Genomic DNA, 19,479 nt, shown 5'->3' with positions numbered 1-19,479 from the left:
ATGAGTCAGAGGGCTGAAATAGGCTCAGTTTGGATTATTTTAAGCATCTTATTTAAATAGAGGCCTATGTGGAGATTTGTGCTTTCCAATTAGAACACCAAACTCATGATTTCACAGATGTTTTATTTAGGAAAAAAATAAAAACAATGATTCAATTTAATGAAAACTATCAAGTAAATAATAGTGCAGAAATATGGCAAACATCTCAGAGGTGGTAAACAATATCCAGAACCCTCAGTTGGTATCAAGACAAAAATTTGCACTGAGCTTACTTCTCCTTTCACACAAACGAGCTAGAGTCAGCCTTCCCTGTTTCCTTTACTGTCTTCACCTGCAGATGGCCACGACTACCCTCGAGCAGCCTACCAGCAAGTGATCCAGCCAGCCCTACCTGGGCAGGCCCCACCTGGAGCCAGTGTGAGAGGCCTGCACCCTGTGCAGAAGGTCGTCCTGAATTATCCCAGCCCCTGGGACCAAGAGGAGAGGCCTCCACAAAGAGACTACTCCTCCCCAGGACTCCCGAGATGTCAGTAAGTAAGACCGATGGGGCCAAATTTCAGACAGTTGTGGGGTTTTTTGAATAAATTTATTTATTTTATTTAATTTTTATTTTTGGCTGCATTGGGTCTTCATTGCTGCGCGCAGGCTTTCTCTAGCTGCAGCGAGCCGGGGCTGCTCTTCATTGCAGTGCGCAGACGTCTCATGGCGGTAGTTTCTCTTGTGGAGCACAGGCTCTAGGCGCATGGACTTCAGTAGTTGTGGGTCTTCGGCTCTTGGGCTGTAGAGCGCAGGCTCAGTAGTTGTGGCACTTGGCTTTAGTTGCTCCGTGGCATGTGGGATCTTCCCAGACCAGAGCTGGAACCCGTGTCACCTGCATTGGCAGGCGGATGCTTAACCACTGCACCACCGGGGAAGCTCCACACAGTTTTTTTTTGTTTTTTGTTTTTATAAATTTATTTATTTATTTATTTAATTGGCTGCGTTGGGTCTTCGTTGCTGCACGCGGGCTTTCTCTAGTTGCAGCAAGGGGGGCCACTCTTCATTGTGGTGCATAGGCTTCTCATTGCGGTGGCCTTTCTTGTTGCAGAGCACAGGCTCTAGGCACGTGGGCTTCAGTAGTTGCGGCACATGGGCTCAATAGTTGTGGCTCACGGGCTCTAGAGCACAGGCTCAATAGTTGTGGCGCACGGGCTTAGTTGCTCCGCAGCATGTGGTATCTTCCTGGGGCAGGGCTCGAACCCATGTCCCCTGCATTGGCAAGCGGATTCTTAGCCACTGCGCCACCTAGGAAGTCCCCCACACAGTTTTAACTTGAAAAAGAATGATGCCAATACAATCAAAATGTGTCGGAACTCTGTTGCTTTGCCATCCAGACTGGTTGGCCGAGTCACCCACTGGAACACCCCACATAGACTTTTCAGGTCAGGTGGAAACGGAAGCTGGTTGATAAGAATCTCTTCACCAGACACATAAAGTCACTGGTGACTAGTCAGAATGCTCCTGAAGGAAAGGCTCTTGAGATGCTAAGTCACACCTGCTTCTTTTACTTTCAGATCCCCTGGCCTTTTATCCCAGGAAATAGGTTTTTATTTTTACTGTGACCGACTTCCAATGCTACAAAGTTCTTTTTTATATCCCCAGTTCCTACACCCGTTTAAGCCCATTTCTTACTTTGAAATTTTAAATTCAATTCGTTCTCAATAGAAATATAAAACAACTTGTTATTTTCTTTTGTAATAAAAGAATTCACACACGTCGAACACCATTATTCGGTCTTTCTGATACTTCTTCCAGAAAACCAATTCTGGTTTTTCTTGACTTTAATTGTCTAATCCTTTAATCATATTTCTCTTCATTGTTCTCCTTTGACTCTTTAAGTTTTCTTTTTCTCTTAATTTATAGGTCTAAAATATACAGGGAAAACACGTAAATGGAGCCTCCTAATTTATGACATAATTGAAAAGAGAGTAAATAAAACCTTTGCTCTTGCTCAAACACGACTTTTATATACCACTCAAAGTGAACTTATATTGTTTTGAGAATGGGAGGAGATATGAAGGTCCTATCAAAGCAGTTTTTTCCGGAGATAGAGATATCGGCAATCAGCTCAAAAAGTTTATTGAGAGTAAAAAAGCCCACTCTATTTACAATGGCAGATGAGGCACATCTGCCTTTCCTCTTCGCTCAAAAGTCGACAAGCCCTCAGATTTTCTTTGCAGATAGATGCCTTATTTTTTTAAAAAACAAAATTACATGGAATTTAAATAATGGAATTAAGTAATGATTTTACAGCCAGAGAAGCACTCTTGCAGAAAAAATATCTAAAATTCCCAAGAAAACAAAATTTAAACATCTTTATGTTTAGTGATGAATTGGAGAGGCAATGTTAATTTTTAAAATAAACTTTTATTTTGAAATAATTTTAGATTTACAGAAGAATTGCAAATATAGTACAGAGTAATTGCTTTTGTAACATCAGTTTAAGCCTGCTGTGGTCTCCTTGGATTTATTTTATCATTTTAAGATAATGAAAAATAAGTTCAGGTAATGAAGCTAATTCCCCTCTTATTGAAAGAGAACCTTAATACAGAAAGTTTACTCTGTCATTACTCTGCATGATATTGTTCTATATGAAAGTTTTTGAATATTATCAAGGCCTTAACATTTCTTTATCACATGAGCAACCATCTTTTACAACAACGAAGCAACTTTGGGTACAAAGGCATTTAATGTGAAGAGAATATGGAACTGGATCCCCATTAGATGAAGGCATATTTGTAAAATTTTTTTCTATATTAATATAAAATAAAAATAACTTCCTTAAACATTCACAATTAGAAATATAGTTAAGATTCAGTATAGTTTTAAGTCTTGTTACATGGGATTTTCAGAATTTTTTTATTACCCTTTTGGGTGAAAATATGAAAGCATAAGCAACAATCTAGGCATATACACATATAAACACAGTTTATATTCAAAATTTTAATAAAATTTATAATATGAAACAATTTCAAACAACAAATAACAAACATTCCTGTTGCCACTACCTACATTTTTTAAAGTGTTAGCAATGCCACATTTATGTCATATTGTTTTTGAAGAACTAAAACATTACGGACACAGTTTTAGTCCCCCTTTCGGTTAGAATTCACTTACAGGAAACAGAAACCACTCTAGCGATGGCAGACAGAGGGGATTTAACACAGGGAATTGGCTGCTTACGACATTGTTAGAGGTTGGAGGAACAAGTTGTAGGCTGGGCTTCTAGGAATGATCTCAGAGCAGCAGAACAGGGGACCAAAGAGGCTGCTTCCTCTGGCATGATCAGAGGGGCAGGGGGCAGAAAGCCACCCCAGAGCCCCCCGTTCTAGGCCATGCCGCCACAGCACAATCCTGAATCCGGAAGCCACCACCACTGCAGCTGCTGGAAACATTTCGTGCCTGCTAGGTCTGCACTGGCCAAAAACGGGTGCCCATGCCCTGCCCTTGACACAGTGACGCTGTAACGGGACACTGGGGTGCCTCCAGAGGAACTCGGCACCTCCTGACGGCACTTACCGACAGAAACCACAGCAGTGGCAGAGCGTGGCCTCCATTTCCTTCCGCCTTCCAAGTCTCACACGCGTGCGTCCGGTTGTTTGTCTCAGCAGACTGTTCATGGGAATATTTTGGTGACCAAAATAACAATAATAAAGACACCATATAATAATATGGTAGCAACCTCTTTAAAGAGTCTTCAAAATCAGGTTTTCATTCGTACATTAACAACATAGATACTTTTTTTTTTGGCCGTGCCACGCAGCATGTAGGATTTTGTTTCGCAGCAGTGGATTGAACCTGTGACTCCTGCAGTAGAAGCCGGAGATTTAACCAGTGGACCACCAGGGAACTCCCACGAGGTGGATACTTTTCAACCTACCTGGTCTTTTCTATCTTTTGATACATAATGAAAAGTTATCTATCATGAGCTACAAGTTGTCTTTTTCTCTGAATGTCTAAACACCAACCTTGTATGTCACCCATTATATTACTTTGTTTTGTTGGTGATCTTGTCTGACCTGTAGGTGAGACTTATCATCCCCATTAGACAGACCTTGAATCGAGAAATCCAATCCTGCTTCCTTCTTTGACCCCAGCCCAGGCCCTTACAAATGGCAGCCAGCCGAATTGCTTATTGACCAAAATCTCCGCAGAAAAACCCTTGTCGTTCTGGCGCAGAAAAGAAATGGAGACAGAGGAGAGAGATAGCTCACTGGTATTACCCATAGTCATTAAAGGCTCTAGGTTTGCACGTATAAGACATGAACATCTACTGTGAATGTATTCCTTTCCAGGGACCAGCTTTATAACCAGCCACCTAATAGAGCTGGTGCTCCTGAAGAGTCCTTGGAATGTCCTGAAGAGTTGAGACCACAGGGTCCCCAGGCTCCTTCCCCAGCTGCTATCCCTAGACCCCCAAGTCACCCTCCAGCCAGAGGAGCTCTGAAAACAAGCAATTTGCCGGAAGAATTGCGTAAGTTGTTTGCAATGTTGTTTTTTCCTTCTTCTCGTCAGGTCTTGTACTTTGAGAGTACATGATGATTATTCATCCATAATCTTGGATATTTCTCAATACTACACAATGAAATGAAATGTCCTTTTTTGCTTTTTGTGTAAAAAAGTAACCAGCATTTTGTGTGACTGTTTGTAGTGATTCTAACACCATCTGCAATACTCACAAAGTGCTTACCACTAGATTTTCTTCAACATGTACTCCAACAACAAATAACCCCCACGCTTTTCCCCTCTTCTAAATGATGCTCTTGAGTGGACTTGTCCCTGGGTAAATTGATTGGATGTCCATGCAGTATTGGCCGCGGACCTAGCATCTCACCATAAATTAGCAGCAGCCTTCAAGAACGAGGTCATTTCCTGTAGGAATGAGCAATCTTATTTGGAAAAAGCAGTCTCACATTCTCCATACTGCTTTACAACCAAATGCAAACTAAGCCTTTTATTTAAAGAAACATTCGACTAAGTGTCAGGTGATGATGCTTTTTCCACATTTTGCAGCCAGAACCAGAAATGTTGAAATATCACCAAAATGTTCTCATATTAAGGTCAGTCAGGACAGTAAGTTGCAGAAATCTTAAGAAAACAGTCACTACTTGTGAAATTGTTATTCTGTTGTGCTTGCTGGAATTCTAATAAGCTCTCTCCACATTAAGGCACTGCTTTGAACCAAACTTAAGCCCTTTGTATTTGTTAATTCCAGTAAGGGGAAAGGATGCTGTTTGGTCATCAAAGGCTCTAAAAGATTTCTATGACAATGATCCGTTGCTGTTTTTTATTAAAAATTTTTGTTTTAATCTTCTTAAAATCTTAGACATTTAAATTTTGAACATTTCTGGAGAACGGAAGATGTTAGGATGTAATCTGGATGTTAGTTTATAGATCACGTTTATGTTACCATAACCTATAAAGTGAGTCCTAAAATTCTTACAGGGGAATTGGTTGAATATTAGGTGTTGAGAAGAAAATAAATTGAGTGCCATCAGTATGCCTGGCTGCTTTTTTTTTTTTTTTTTTCAAGTTTTCTTTTTTGTCTGCATTGGGTCTTTGTCGCTGTGTGTGGGCATTCTCTAGTTATGGCCAGCGGGGACTACTCTTCGTTGTGGTACATGGGCTTCTCAGTGTGGTGGCGTCTCGTTGCGGAGCACCGGCTCTAGATGCACAGGCTTCAGTAGTTGCAGCACTCGGGCTCAGTAGTTGTGGTACATAGGCCCTAGAGTGCAGGCTCAGTAGTTGTGGCGCATGGCCTTAGTGGCTCCGTGGCATGTGGGATCTTCCCCAACCAGAGGTCGAACCCATGTCCCCTGCATTGGCAGGCAGATTCTTAACCACTGCGCCACCAGGGAAGTCCCTGCCTGGCTGCTTAAATGAGTCAATATGACCATTGAACATACTTCCATTTGAGAGGTGTGCTTCAAAAACAAGAGCCTAAGCTTTAGGTAAGTGAGTTATCTCCAATCCCACCCCCTTTCTTTTCCACCCTCTGCCCCAGGGCTCTCTGAGATGTAGCTAGTTGATTACAGACTAAAAGCTAACACAGAGAGACTATTCACCTACCACATTAACATGCTAGCCAGATAATTTACCCAAGACTTTAGTCTGGGAAAACACCGGTTCTCATCCTGACCAGGTTAAGCTTGTGGTCACACTACCATCTGCTGCTCTAGGCTGACTCAGGGAGGAGCAAGAGAGTCAGTGATGCTGGACCTGCCAGAGGTAGCGTCTCTCCTTCAAGCTGCTGAAGTTCTTAGTAACATTTCTGATCTGCGCTTTAGTCAACTCCAACTTCCTGGCTTTTCCCCCACCAGTGAGTGGATGAGGGGAAGAAGGGGGCGGAGAACCACTTTCTCCCTCTCCTCACTTGCTCTCATCAAGTTCAGGGCAGCGGAGAGCATCGTGAGTTCAAAAGAGGACACTGCTGGGTGGCCCCTTAGCAGGGCTCAACCTCCTGGCCTGCTGTGAGAGTAGTCTTTGGGCACAGAGCCATATGTCTCTGATACACCCGGGGTGGACTGATCTTAAGGCCCTGCAGGTTCTGGGTGATGGATTTTTTTCTTAATGCATCATGTGGTTTTTCAGAAGACCTCCTTTGCTTGTCTCAGCCTGCCAGAGCTCTCTCTCCTTTCCAGGCGTCTTGAGCAGTCTGCGTTCCCTTGCATAGACCCCCTGCCCCTTTGGGCCTGCAGATCTACGTCCTGAGGACAGCAGTCCACCCTGCCGCAGCCGTAAGCCCTTAGACCTCCTCCCATCCTGAGGCTTCCCTTCATTATTCTAGAAGAACAAAAGACATTGCATACAATTCACAAGTGTTGTTTAGAATAATTTGACTAGTTTCTAATCAGTGTGAAAAATCTCTCTTAGGGAAAGTCTTTATCACTTATTCTATGGACACAGCCATGGAGGTGGTGAAATTCGTGAACTTTTTGTTGGTAAATGGCTTCCAAACTGCAGTAAGTATTTTATCCAAAGAGAAGACTAAACAGTTAAAGTGAGTATAATGAAAAGAAAAACAAGAGGAAAAGTATAAAGAGCTGTTGATGTTTTAAGCTATATTATTTGATTTATGTGATTACGAACTAAATGCTTATGGACTTAGGTAATTATTTTCTAGAGTTTAAACTATCTAGAGTCTCCAGCGTGTTTTTCCTGCATGCCTTTTGAGTGACCCGAGTGCCTCCGAACAGCCAGAACAGTGTTAACACTGGGCACATATGTAGCTGGTGCCCCGCCTGAAGGAAAGGCCACGCTCTCACTGCACTTGGCACCTTTGCCCTTCCTCACCAATCATGCCTGCTTCAGTTGCACTTCCTGTGGTGCAGGAGGCTGCAGGCTTCACCAGGTCACCTACTCATTTTATAAGGTCCTTTCGTTCTGCATTGTGTTGTGAGGTTTGTGGTAGAGGCCCCCCTGTGCACGGCTGCCAGTCCACACCTTGCTGCAGCAGTGATGCTTCTGGACAGGGAGTACCTGGCCGGGTTCTCGGCTGCTCTAGGCTAGTTCAGGAAGGTAAACACCCCAGCCCTGCAGTTCACTGTGATCTTAGACCAAGAAATCTTAGGAAGTACACACTCCTCAAGTCTCCTGCAGTGCTTTGAAAAGAACAGCTTAAACCCATGTAAGTTTTCCTTAGGATAAATAAAGTACCACAGGAGGCTACTCAGAGGACTGGCTTTCCTCAAACGCTGAGATCACTTCTCCTCCTTCCCAGAGACCTCCTCTGAGTGCTTAGTGACAGTCAGTTCTAAAGTGTGGTGAAAAATTAAGGGAAAAGTCTACAAATAGGAAAGTTGAAGGATAAAGAGGGAATACTTAGTAACTAAATGTCAATTTTAAAGATTATTTAGCATTCTAACATGAGTTTTATTCCAATTTTTTCTTTAGTCTATAATTATTTTTAAATGGAAGTATGTGAAAGTTGTTAAAAGTATACACTTTATATACTCCAGCTTCATGACTATGTAGATATATGACTATATAGAGATCAATATTTCAGTTTCTCATTTCTGTGATAAGAAACACTGTGGCAACCATGACATAAAATCAAATTACAAGACATAAGGCCAACATTTCAGAAAAGATCTTACTTTTGATCCTTTTCAGATAAGCATACTGATTGACCCTGAAGAAGAGGACAGGTTTTTGGGAGCTTCACAGTCAGGGGCTGCTTAGGCTGAATTTAAATCTGCCCTTGGTCCTCATCACTGTGAAGCCCATGGTAGAATCCCAGGGTCTCATCCTGGATAGATAAGTTACCACATTGATACATCAAGATCCCCTTAGTGGAGAAACATAAACATAACGGGAAATTTAATAAAGGGACAACTTGCAAATTTCTAGGTGAGTTTTAGGAAATCCACAGGGAATAAATAGTCCAATATCCCAGGACTAGCAAAAGCAGGGAGTTCCTACCACCCCGAGGTCTAAAGAGGCAAGGGAACAGTGATGCCTGCAACCCAAAGGGGACTCTGTATCGGTTTGCCGGGGCTGCCACAGAGTGCCACAGAGTGCCACGGGCTGGAGAGCCGAAACAACACACAGTTATTTCCTCACCGGTGTGGAGGCTAGTAGTGCAAGATCAAGGTGTCAGCAGGGCTGGTTTCATTCTGAGGGGTTCTCCTGGGCTTGTAGATGGCCATCTTCTCCCTGTGTCTTCACCTGGTCTTTCCTCTGGTCTTTCTTTATAACCTCCTCTTATAAGGATACCGGTCACATTGGATCAGGGCCCACCCCTGAGACCCCATTTCACTTTAATCACCTTTTCAAAGGCCCAGTCTCCAAATACAGTCACAGTCCGAGGCACCGGGGGTTAAGACATATGTTGAGACATGAATTTGGAGAGACACAATTCAGCTCATAATCGTGGCTGTGTGGAAAAGTCAGCCTGGCAGGAGCTGGGGACTTTCGTAGAGATCTGGAGAGACGAATGGAAGATCTCCAGCGCATTGCGCCTCCCAGAGTGTCCACCTCCATAGCAAAGAGGAACGTAGGTGCTGGGGTAACAACCAGAATGACCGTTTATTGAGTACTTACTTCATGCCTGGCATTTTGACGTGCCTTTTCCACGCTGACTCATGTTAATCCTCACAACCGCCCTAGGAAGTAGGTTTATTAACCACACGTTACAAATGAAAACAGTAAGACTTAGAGAGTTTCAGGAACGTTTCCAAAGTCATGCAAGTGGGAAGGACAGGAGGAAGAGGAGAGCCAAGCTGCCTGTCTCTTCTCAGCCCGGACATCACTTTGCTTCTTCTCACAGAACAGAAATGAATAACTGATACAATCTCGGGGAGCTGTAAAAGCTCTCTCAAGATTACCGAATGTAGTCATGGGCCATCGGACATTTTAAAACAGGAATCATCCAAACCAAAAGGAAAGCCGTTCCATGTTTTGATGTTCCATCAGTTTAAAAGCACATATTCTGAACCCGTATTCGGTACTGTACATTTCTGAGTTTGGTGTACACAAGGCAGGATCGTGTTCCATAGGAAGTTTAGAACCAGGCTGAAGAGATAAGGCAGACATCAGCGAGACATTCAGTAAGTGAAAGAATGCTGCAATAATGTGTTCATCATCCAGTACCACCAGCGGTCACAAAGGGGTAGAGCTCATTAAGGTGAGGAGGAGAAAGTCAGTGTGTGGGGAGGATTCACAGAGCAGGGGGGCTTGCACTGTGCTTTTAGGGTGCAGGAGACACCAGTGTGGGGAGTAGGGTAGACAGGGCATGTGTGGAAAAGGGAGGTAAGCCTGGATCACGGATGGCACGGATGGCATGGAAGCTTGCCGAACGGCTGGGACTTGACTTGATTGGCCCTAAATGGCAGCATGACATTTAGGACACTTGATCTGGGAGCAGTGTGGCAGAATCAAATAATCCCTCTTCAGGGACACTCTCCCTGCATCATCCATGCCCCCGTATAATCCCTCTTCCGGTCAAGAGCATCTTGTGCACACACACACTACTCTCTGGCTGCAGGACAAGCCTGAGCCCAAGAAAGGACTTCTTATTTGGTCATCTGTAAAACAGAAAATCACTGGGTTTTCCCTCCTTCAAAGACTTGATATTTAATACCGGTCTTTTCAAGGCCCAAGAGTTCTACTTCTTGACTTTCATCACAAACCTTTTCCAAACCATCTTAGTAATTGTTTTTGTGACTGTTTCTTGGATTTGTTTCAAGTTTCATGCAATCCTTTTTAAATGTATAGATCGAAACTGGACATAACACCGTAATAATGACCTGGCTAATGCAAGCAAAGTATCATATTGTATCTCAGTTCTTGCATAGTACACATGCATTAAAATGCTCCAGAATCATGTTTGCCTTCCAAATTACAGAGAGATATAGAGATAGATAGATGATAGATAGATAGATAGATAGATAGATAGATAGATAGATAGATAGATAGATAGATATAGTGGGTGTATGTGGCTGGCTTACATCCAACTTGGTGGTCTACTATGTCTCTCAGATTTTTAAAACATAATTACAAATATTAAATACTCAAATGCCTACTAATCTTGAAATAGGAAACATTTTAAGAAAATTGTATCTTGGTTTTCAAATTTACAGCCTCCTCCTTGCAAAAAGCATTAATGACTTTTTCAGTCTTAAATGTATATAGCCTCTTGTGCTTTCTCTTGCTTTGCATCTAGCCAGAGCTTCTCATTAAGAGCCACTTTCCACATCTTTTTCTTGTAGATTGACATATTTGAGGATAGAATCCGAGGCATTGATATCATTAAGTGGATGGAACGCTACCTTAGGGATGTAAGTACATTCCAAAATTCTGAGCTTGTTTTCTAGTGAGAAAGACAATTAGCTTGTGGAGTTATTTTATGAAAGGAGCCCTGGCATGCTCACCAAGGCCAAAGCTGACAAAGTCCCAACAAAGCTTCCCTTGTTGGCAGCCGTGCAAAGACTTGGAAATGAAGGATGGGGTCACCCTCCTGGACATGCACGGGCAGGAAATAACTGTCGAACCAGACACAGGTGGTTGATAACAATCAGAGCAAACCATTTTTTGACCAGACTAGGAAAGGAGGAAATGAAGGCGGAGAGTGGGGAGGGAGCAGCAGAATTCGATTTAATCAGAGGCCACCCCAAGTGTTTTGTGGGATCTGGCTGAAGAGGCTTCCCCGGCAGCCTCCCAAGCCGTGCAGCACGTTGCCCGCCCACCCCACACCCCCCAGACGCCCCCCTCAACAGCCTTGTGACTTGTTTTCCACCGACAGAATCTCTCCCGGCCCCTGGGGCACTTTGTGCTTTAACAAGATAGAAATTGATTGCTGCCAGGCCGTCCGTGTCGGCCGCCTCTTTCGGAGGGAGTGGTGGGGGACCGAGTCTCAGCAGGCCGGGGTTTGAGGCTTTTCCTTTTGTCTGCAGCCGGATGTTTGCTTTGTGCTGAAGGGTCTGCTCCTCCCGACGGCGATAAGCATCCCCAGCCAGCAGGGCAGTCAAGGCTGCAGTAACTGACAGCTTAGAGCCTGCTGCCGGAGGGAGGGGGTTTTCATCGTTGCCCTTGCAGAGGCTTTTTGCCACAATGCAGAGTCACTCAGTGATTTCGGTTTTCATTAGACACTTATTAGTGATGGTTGTGGCACGTGGTGGGCAGGACCGCATGCATTTAGGAGAGCCGGAGCCATGCGCTCTTGGTGTTTGAAGGGAGCCGGGGAGGGAGACAGAGGGGAGGAGGGGAGGCGGCAGTCCGCCTGGGCTGGGGCCGTGCCTTTCACCTTCCGGGGATGGAGGTCCGCCCTCCGTCCTGCCGTGCACCAGAGAATGCTCACCGTCCTGCTGGCCGGTTTCCAGCCTGCCTTCACCAAATGGACCACACTCCACACGTCCATAAACATGCTTTCCCCTTCTCGTTAACAGAAGACAGTGATGATCATCGTAGCGATCAGCCCCAAATACAAACAGGATGTGGAAGGCGCTGAGTCGCAGCTGGACGAGGACGAGCATGGCTTACATACTAAGTACATTCATCGAATGGTGAGTGATGAAACCACAGCACCTCACTGGCCCTCAGAGTCGGGCTCTTTCTTTTGTGAAGGCCTGTCCTTCACCGGAGACCAACTGAGGACAGCGGCTGATGGGTGAGGAACCCGGGCAGGAGGGGCAGGAGAGCTGGATGTCGGTTCTGGCTCCGCCTACCTTCGGGACCTGGGGCAAGTCAGGGACTCAGTGTTCCTCTCAGTAACAGGGAGATTAATCTGAGATCTAAGTTCCAAGATTCTGGAAAGCGGTGCTCTGCTCGCTTGGTTGTTTACCAACAGATGTGAAGTGCTGGAGGGCAGGAGACTGTGAGGAGAGGGGGCTTCTGCATCTGGGTCCTATTCCGTCCCCTGCCTTTTCAGAGTAGCACAACCAAGAGGACCCACACTGTGGTGTCAGGTATACTGTGTGCAATCTGGCTTCCTCCTGTGTAGGCTGTGTGACCACTAACACAGTGTTATTGTAAAGACTGGATGAAATACCGTCTGGGGAACATGTGGCACAGGTCAAGGGAAGGGCTGGTTCTAGCTCATGACAGGCGAGCAACACCTGAACTGTGGGGCCTGATCAGACTGAAACCAGCGGGAGAAATTTATGGGACGTTAGACTTAGCCTCTGACAGAACATTCTGGCTGAAAATATCACCCAGCTTTGAAACTGGCTGTGTTATGGGCAAGCAACCTCTGCTTTCCATGACCGTACAGACCCCATGGAGACGGTGCCTGCTTGACTAGGATGCCGGACTAGACTTGTGACTGTCACACTCTCCTGGGAGTCCCTCCGGGAGCCTGTACGTGCTGGCAGCGGGGTGGCTCTGGGCCTCCCCCCCCCCCCCCCCCCCCCCCCCGCAACCTGAGCTGTCTGCCTTCCTCAGGCTTGTTTACCAAGGATTCTAAGATTTTAAAAGGCTTGAAACTCACTGGACTAGAACTTGTAAGCTCCATTTCAGCTCCAACATTCCACAAGGGGGAGAGGCACCTGGAATGGGCATGAAAGGTCACTGATTAAGACAGGAAGATGGGGCAGAGGGCAGAGGGCACACAGATGGAATTAAGCAAGCCGCCCGAGGTGGGAGGCGGTCAAGGACACGCAGCGTCACCTCAGGGGAAGTGGACGGAAACCCAGGTCTGCACGGGGGCGCAGGAGCACCGGGGAAAGGCAGGCTGGGCGGGCGGGTGTCTCCCATCTGCGTCCTCAGGGTCTCTGGCTCCCCTTCTACCAAGTGCCGGCCACTTCGTTGAGCTTAGGACCAACCTAAAGTAAAAGCCGAGGCAAGGTGGAGAGGTCGGAGAGGGAGGCCAAGGAGTCAGGAGATGGGCAGCCCTCCTCTCTCATTCTTAGCCTGACGGCCCCTGGGTGGGTGAAAGGGTCTACCTGGCTCTGGATGCTGCCCCGCCTCGGCTGTCCGCGTGGCCCCAAAGCGCTCGATCTCTGGGAACGGCCCGTCCCAGAGCTGACAGCTCTTGTGTGTGAAGGCTCCGGGTGGCTGCCCGTTCCCGAGGAAGCCTGTCAAGCTCTGCTGGCGTGTGGGGACGCCAGGCAGGGATAGGCAGCTACACCTCAGAGCTTGTCTGACGGTGCCCAGCCATGAACCAAATTGTCTCCAAACTCGGCTTCTCGGGGCAATGATGTCTCGGGCCCTGCCTCATTACTGGAGGGGTCGAAGAGGCCAGCTGCCGAAGGGCCTTCCTGCGCCCCCACCAGCTGACCTCCTGGTCCCCTCCAGGCAGCAGAAAACACCGGACAGAGGGAGCAAAGAGGTATCCACGAGTAACTGCATCAGAGAGCCAACAACTTCCCAGAAGGCCCATCTCTGGAAACATAAGAGATAATAAAGCACCGTCGCTGGGGTAGCCTAGCAGACAAGCGAAATCGCACAGTATGCGGTGTCCTGGAAGTCAGAGACAAGATCCAGTTCTTGACGTTTAACGTACAAGTCCTGTGCCCTTCCCCTCCCCTGCTTGTACTCATGTGGTTGGTGCTTTTGGTGTTCTGATCTTTTAATGGGAGGTGGTTCTGAGAAAACACTCCATGGAAGATTTGTGTGTGCTGTGATTATATGGGAGTGTGTAAGAGTGAGTGTTTATGAGGGGGTTTCTAGGGTGGTTTCAGTCGTCACCACTGTCCCTTTCCTCTCTGTTCTGTTTTTATTCCCCTGCACGGTGAAGACTTCTCAGTTATAAAAATCAGTTGGAAGATGAGATAGTTGAGAACACATAATTCCTCATCTCCTTTGTCGTCAGATGACTGAAAGCTTTGCGCTGGTCACAGGATTTGGAAGACTCTAACTCCTCTCATGTTGAAAATTCTGGTTTTGATAGCGTTCTTGGCAGCTAAATCTTCTGGGGCCACCGCAGTGTCAGAGTGAACTGGAAGTGGTGTGGGGAACCTAAAGCTCGGCAGATGGAGCTCGTCTCGTTGACCCCTCAGCCTTGTCTCCCTCGGCCTCCCTCGCCCTCCTGTGCTCCGGCTGCGATGCGCTTCCAGCCAGTCCCAGCCCCAAGAACATTCCTTCACCCCCCCAGACATCTGCTCCTGCTGTTTTCCTCTGCTGAGAATGTCCTTCCCCCTCCCCATCTTCCCTGCCTGACACCTCCCTCGTAACTCCTTCAAACCACTGGTGTAGAAAAGGATGGCCCCCATTGGACTTCCACAGCAATTTGGTCACACTTTTCACACTGCACTGAGGTTGGTAGTTTTCCTTTCTGCCTGCTCATTAAGCTGCTGGCTTGGTGAGGATAGGAGTTTTATCCGTGGTGTCTGGTAAACTGGTTTAAAAATAAAGGGAAGGGGGGAGGATCCTGATTTGTAGCATTTGCCCATTTCCATGGTACAAATACTCTCACGTGGCCGATTTCAGGCTACCAATATGAAGTCACTGAACACAGAATTGGGAAGAGATGCACACGAGTGGCTTCTGTGAGCTGCTACGAGGCAGCTCAGCACACCCTGGAAAGTATCCTAGTCCTTGAAACCCAAGTGCAGCACAGAGCATGACTTTCAATAGGCCTTCAGTGCATGATGGATGAATGAGCAAATGGCGTAGATGTGTGATGGAGAGTCTAACCTTACAAGTGTGTGGCACTGACAGCATTCAGAATAAAAGTCCTGTGTGGGCTTGCCTGATTGTGGGTACCGTTAATTCCTCATCCTCATTCCTGAAATTAAACCTTCAAGTGTGTTCTGTTCCAGATGCAGATTGAGTTCATAAAACAAGGAAGCATGAACTTCAGATTCATCCCTGTGCTCTTCCCAAATGCTAAGAAGGTAAACAAACAAACAAATCTTATAAGTCGAGCTTCAGTTTGTTTGCTGTCTGGGATTTTACGTGGAAAAGCTTGTCAGCTCTTTATCCATCCTTCAAGATAGCAGTGGTGCCAGAAAGATCCACAGGTTGTACCACTCAATTCACAACACGAATCAGGAAGGTTTTAAATCTTTATCTGATAGACCATCCCTGTCCTAATTGTTCAAACAGCCATCACACACAAAGAAGTAATTTGCGCTTTCTCATGAGATGAAAAGAGACTGTTCACCTGATACTTATCTCTTGCACATAGTAGTCAAGATGTATGCATGTTCTGCACTCTGTTCCATGGAAATGTTTTGTTGCACATAGTTTAGTTCTCAAAGCTGTAGAATACAGGAAATAAGCCTGCACAGTTACCAAAGGGAACTTTGCTGTATTTCATATGAGGGTTTTTCCACTGGAAGGGCAGGCCAGAAGATTTGGAGAAGGGGGGCAAAAAGCATCTGAGGCCCTGCACCAGGCTTGGAAAAAAGCAGCTGTGTAACACATGTCTTGGGAGCCAGAACACAGCAGCCTGAGCTCAGGCCCAGCCCCAACCTGGAGGATCCCTAGATGTCAGGGGTGCACTGAGACTTCTGCTCTGGCTGAGGGAGGGTCCAATTTATGGGAATGGGACCCCTGGGGTTGCACAGTTCACAACCTGCCAACAGCGTGCTTTCCATCCCTTGCCCAGCTCTGACGGCTCTCACTGCACGATCTCCTTCCCAGTCTCCCTGTGTCCACTTTGACCCTGTACCGGCCCCCTCTGCTCTGCCATCAAAGAGGAACATCCGAAATATAGAACTGATCTGTTTTTCTCCAGCTTAGAAATTTTGTGATTTCCTCCTGACCACAAGATCACATCCGTCTCCCTTCGTACGACGTACGAGGCCACATGGAAGAGGGCTGTGCCCGCTTGCTCAGCTTTCCCTCTTGCCACCACGTGCACAAGTGACACTATGCTCTGGTCACAGCAGCCTGTGTCAGCGTGCCCTCACACACTCTTTCATGTTTCTGTGCCTTTGCACTCGTGGTCCCGCTGCTGGCAGTGCCCCTCCCTGACTTGTCTGGTGAACTCTCACTTATCCCTAGAGCATCCAACCTCTCCAGCCTCTCCTGACCGCCCCTCCCTCATGCCCATGTATTGAACAGTCCCTCTCTTGAGAGCTCTTCATTATAGTACCTTGAGTCAGTGGTATGTGGTTGGGGTGGGGCTGTTGGGAGTAATTGTTTAGGATCACTGGAGCATGGTGATAGAAAGAAGCAGGCCAATTTTTAGTTGGTTTTGTTAATGTTTTTTAAACTTCTTTAAACAATCCCCTCGTTACCCACACTCAGGGCAGGCTGCTCCCACCACTTGCCCTCTTGGCACGCTATCGCCTGGAAAATAGTTACATTTTGACTCCATCATAAGACTATGAACTCCTCGAGGCAGTAACTGTGTCTTTTTCATTTGGGCATCTTCAATACCCAGCGTGATGCCTGACATACAGCAGGTGCTGTATCTAAGCTCCTCCTGCAATCCCCACAAGAGTCCTATCTACTCAGAGAAAAATCTATGAGGCCCTACCTGACACAGCCCCCTCTATTTCCAGAGCCCCTCCCCTACTCTCTCTCATTCACTCTTTTCTGGCCACAATGGCAAGCATGCTTCCACCGCAGGGCCTTTGCACTGGCTCTCCTATCTGCTTGGACCCAGACATCCACAAAGCTTGCTCACTCTACTCTTTTACATCTTTGCTTGTTTTCTCAGTGAGACCTTTCCCTAACACCCTATTTAAAACTGCAGCTCTTCCATCCCTGCCCAGCACTCTCTTCCCCCTTTTCTCTGTTTTATTTTTCTCCACAGCCTGTATTACCATTGAACACACTACATATTTTACTTTTTCATTGTCTGTCTTTCTCCAGTAGAATGTCCACTCCCTGAGGGCAGTCTGAAACTGCACCCTCCCGTTCCCTGGCTGACAGTTTCTGCTTTTGCCCGATAACTGGGTTCTGGTGGGCTCCTTCTTCTGCGGGCCAGACCTGTTGCTGGAGTGAAAGGATAATGAATTAGATTAAGCCCAAAGCCTTGGCACACTTCTTCCAAAGCCAAAGGATAATTCACATCACTCTGCCTGACCTCTGTCCTACCCCTTTTGTGGAAGGGTGGTGAAAAACACACTGAAATGCAAGGGGCAGATAGCCTGGGAGACTGAAGGAAGATGCTGGGCACATGTGCTTTCCATAACGAGCTATACAGCTTGCACCCAGAGCCAAGAGCATTTCACACGCGAACTCCTTCCAAAAGCAAAACAGTACAACTCCCAGAAGACTTTAGTAGGAGACGCCTATAAAGGGAAAACCATGGAGGTTTGGGAACTGAGCCTGGGATCTGGAATCCAGGTTTCTCTCTAATGGCTTTTGCTTCTGTCACTCTCTCTCCCATAGGAGCATGTGCCCACCTGGCTTCAGAACACTCATGTCTACAGCTGGCCCAAGAATAAAAAGAATATCCTGCTGCGGCTGCTCAGAGAGGAAGAGTACGTGGCTCCTCCCCGGGGGCCTCTGCCCACCCTTCAGGTGGTCCCCTTGTGACTCCCTCCATCCCCAGATTACAGGGGCCATGCCACGTTTGGGGCCCTTTTATGAGCACTCTTCTGGCTGAGGCTGGATGGCAGCATTCAGGGCTGCTGTTTTCAGTTCCTCCGTGAGGGGCCCTCCAACCCCCGAAAACCTGGTCTGCAGGGTCTTCTTCCGCAGAGACCTCGAAGGACCTTGTCTTTGAAAGGGAGGCCATGGCTGCTCTGCATTCCCTGCTTCTTAAACCCACTGCGTGTTCCTTCTGACAGTGTGACGTGTCCAGAATGGGCTCTCAGCACTTAGCAAGTAGATAATACAAGTGACTTTGCAGTGAATGTCAACAACCACAAACACTCTCCCATCGCTTAAGGCTACTTTTCTGAGTTAGCCAGATGCTGTGTGTCCTCAGACCACACTGATTCATGTACAAATAATAAAATGTTTACTCTTTTGTAAAATTGTGTTTCACTTATCTCAGGAGATAGATATATATTAATTTATATGGGCAGTTGCTTCCAGGGACATCAATAAAGCTACTTAAATAGAATATTAGACAAATGTAACAGACTACTTTGTATTAAAGGATTAAAGCCAGATAGTGAAACAATCCCTTTTAGCTGAATCTTGAAAGCTTTATTCCTGCAGCAGAACTTTTTTTTTTTAATTAATTAATTTATTTATTTTATTGGCTGTGTTGGGTCTTTTTTGCTGTGCGCAGGCTTCCTTTAGTTGCAGTGAGTGGGGGCTACGCTTCCTTGTGGTGTGTGGGCTCCTCATTGCCGTGGCTTCTCTTGTTGCGGAGCACGGGCTCTAGGTGCGTGGGCTTCAGTAGTTGCAGCACATGGGCTCAATAGTTGTGGCTCACGGGCTCTAAAGCACAGGCTCAATAGTTGTGGCGCACGGGCTTAGTTGCTCCGTGGCATGTGGGATCTTCCTGGAGCAGGGCTCGAACTTTTGTCCTCTGCATTGGCAGGCAGATTCTTAACCACTGTGCCACCTAGGAAGCCCCCCTGCAGCAGAACTTTTTAACAAAACAACTTTGTACCACATACAACCACGATTCTAAATAGAATCATAGTTCTTAAGGCCCAGGTTATATATGTCAAAGTATCTGTGAATTGTATGAAGTGACAGGGGATGCACAGGGCAGGCTAGAATTGTCATTTGGGAGACCTGTGTTCTAGACTTGGGTCTGCCACTAACTAGCTGGTGACCTTAAGCAAGTCCTTCCACTTTTCTGAAATGCCAGGGACTCATTTCTATAATTGCATGGACAAAAGTATCTCTAATGACCCTAAAATGTTTAAGGCCTGGAGCCTAAATTGTAAATACCCTTTTGAGGAATGACTGAGTTTTCATTTTTATAATAATCTAGGGGATGGAAGCACATTTTCTTAACAGGGACATTTTCTTCTTCATTTTAAAATATCTTCAACAATACCCCCACATTAATAATGCTCACCTGGTCTCTGAAAAAAAGACTATACACGCATACCCATATATAAAATATACGTGTGTGAATACATATAGTATGTATTTTCTACTACCTAGGACAAGATGAAATAACTTTAATTATGGCCCAAG

General features: G+C 46.2%; 1 protein-coding gene across 2 annotated transcripts in view; it reads left to right on the top strand.

Moving 5' to 3' along the window:
- TRAF3IP2 (TRAF3 interacting protein 2) overlaps positions 1 to 18,353 on the top strand; it is a 41,291-nt gene extending 22,938 nt beyond the window's left edge. Inside the window, exons 3-9 of one of the 2 annotated variants that reach the window (XM_057739220.1) lie at positions 338 to 530; positions 4,335 to 4,513; positions 6,913 to 7,001; positions 10,749 to 10,817; positions 11,925 to 12,041; positions 15,237 to 15,311; positions 17,764 to 18,353. In XM_057739220.1, coding sequence (XP_057595203.1) covers positions 338 to 530; positions 4,335 to 4,513; positions 6,913 to 7,001; positions 10,749 to 10,817; positions 11,925 to 12,041; positions 15,237 to 15,311; positions 17,764 to 17,910 — 869 coding nt within the window. In that variant the 3' untranslated portion in view covers positions 17,911 to 18,353. The remainder of the gene's footprint in view (positions 1 to 337; positions 531 to 4,334; positions 4,514 to 6,912; positions 7,002 to 10,748; positions 10,818 to 11,924; positions 12,042 to 15,236; positions 15,312 to 17,763) is intronic. The other variant, XM_057739221.1, reaches the window with a different exon arrangement.
- The last annotated feature ends 1,126 nt before the right edge of the window (positions 18,354 to 19,479 follow it).

Source organism: Hippopotamus amphibius, chromosome 6 (genome assembly GCF_030028045.1).
Source record: "Hippopotamus amphibius kiboko isolate mHipAmp2 chromosome 6, mHipAmp2.hap2, whole genome shotgun sequence".
Classification (NCBI taxonomy): domain Eukaryota; kingdom Metazoa; phylum Chordata; class Mammalia; order Artiodactyla; family Hippopotamidae; genus Hippopotamus; species Hippopotamus amphibius.
Note: the sequence above shows the minus strand (reverse complement) of the source record. Positions and strands in the feature narration are given on the sequence as shown.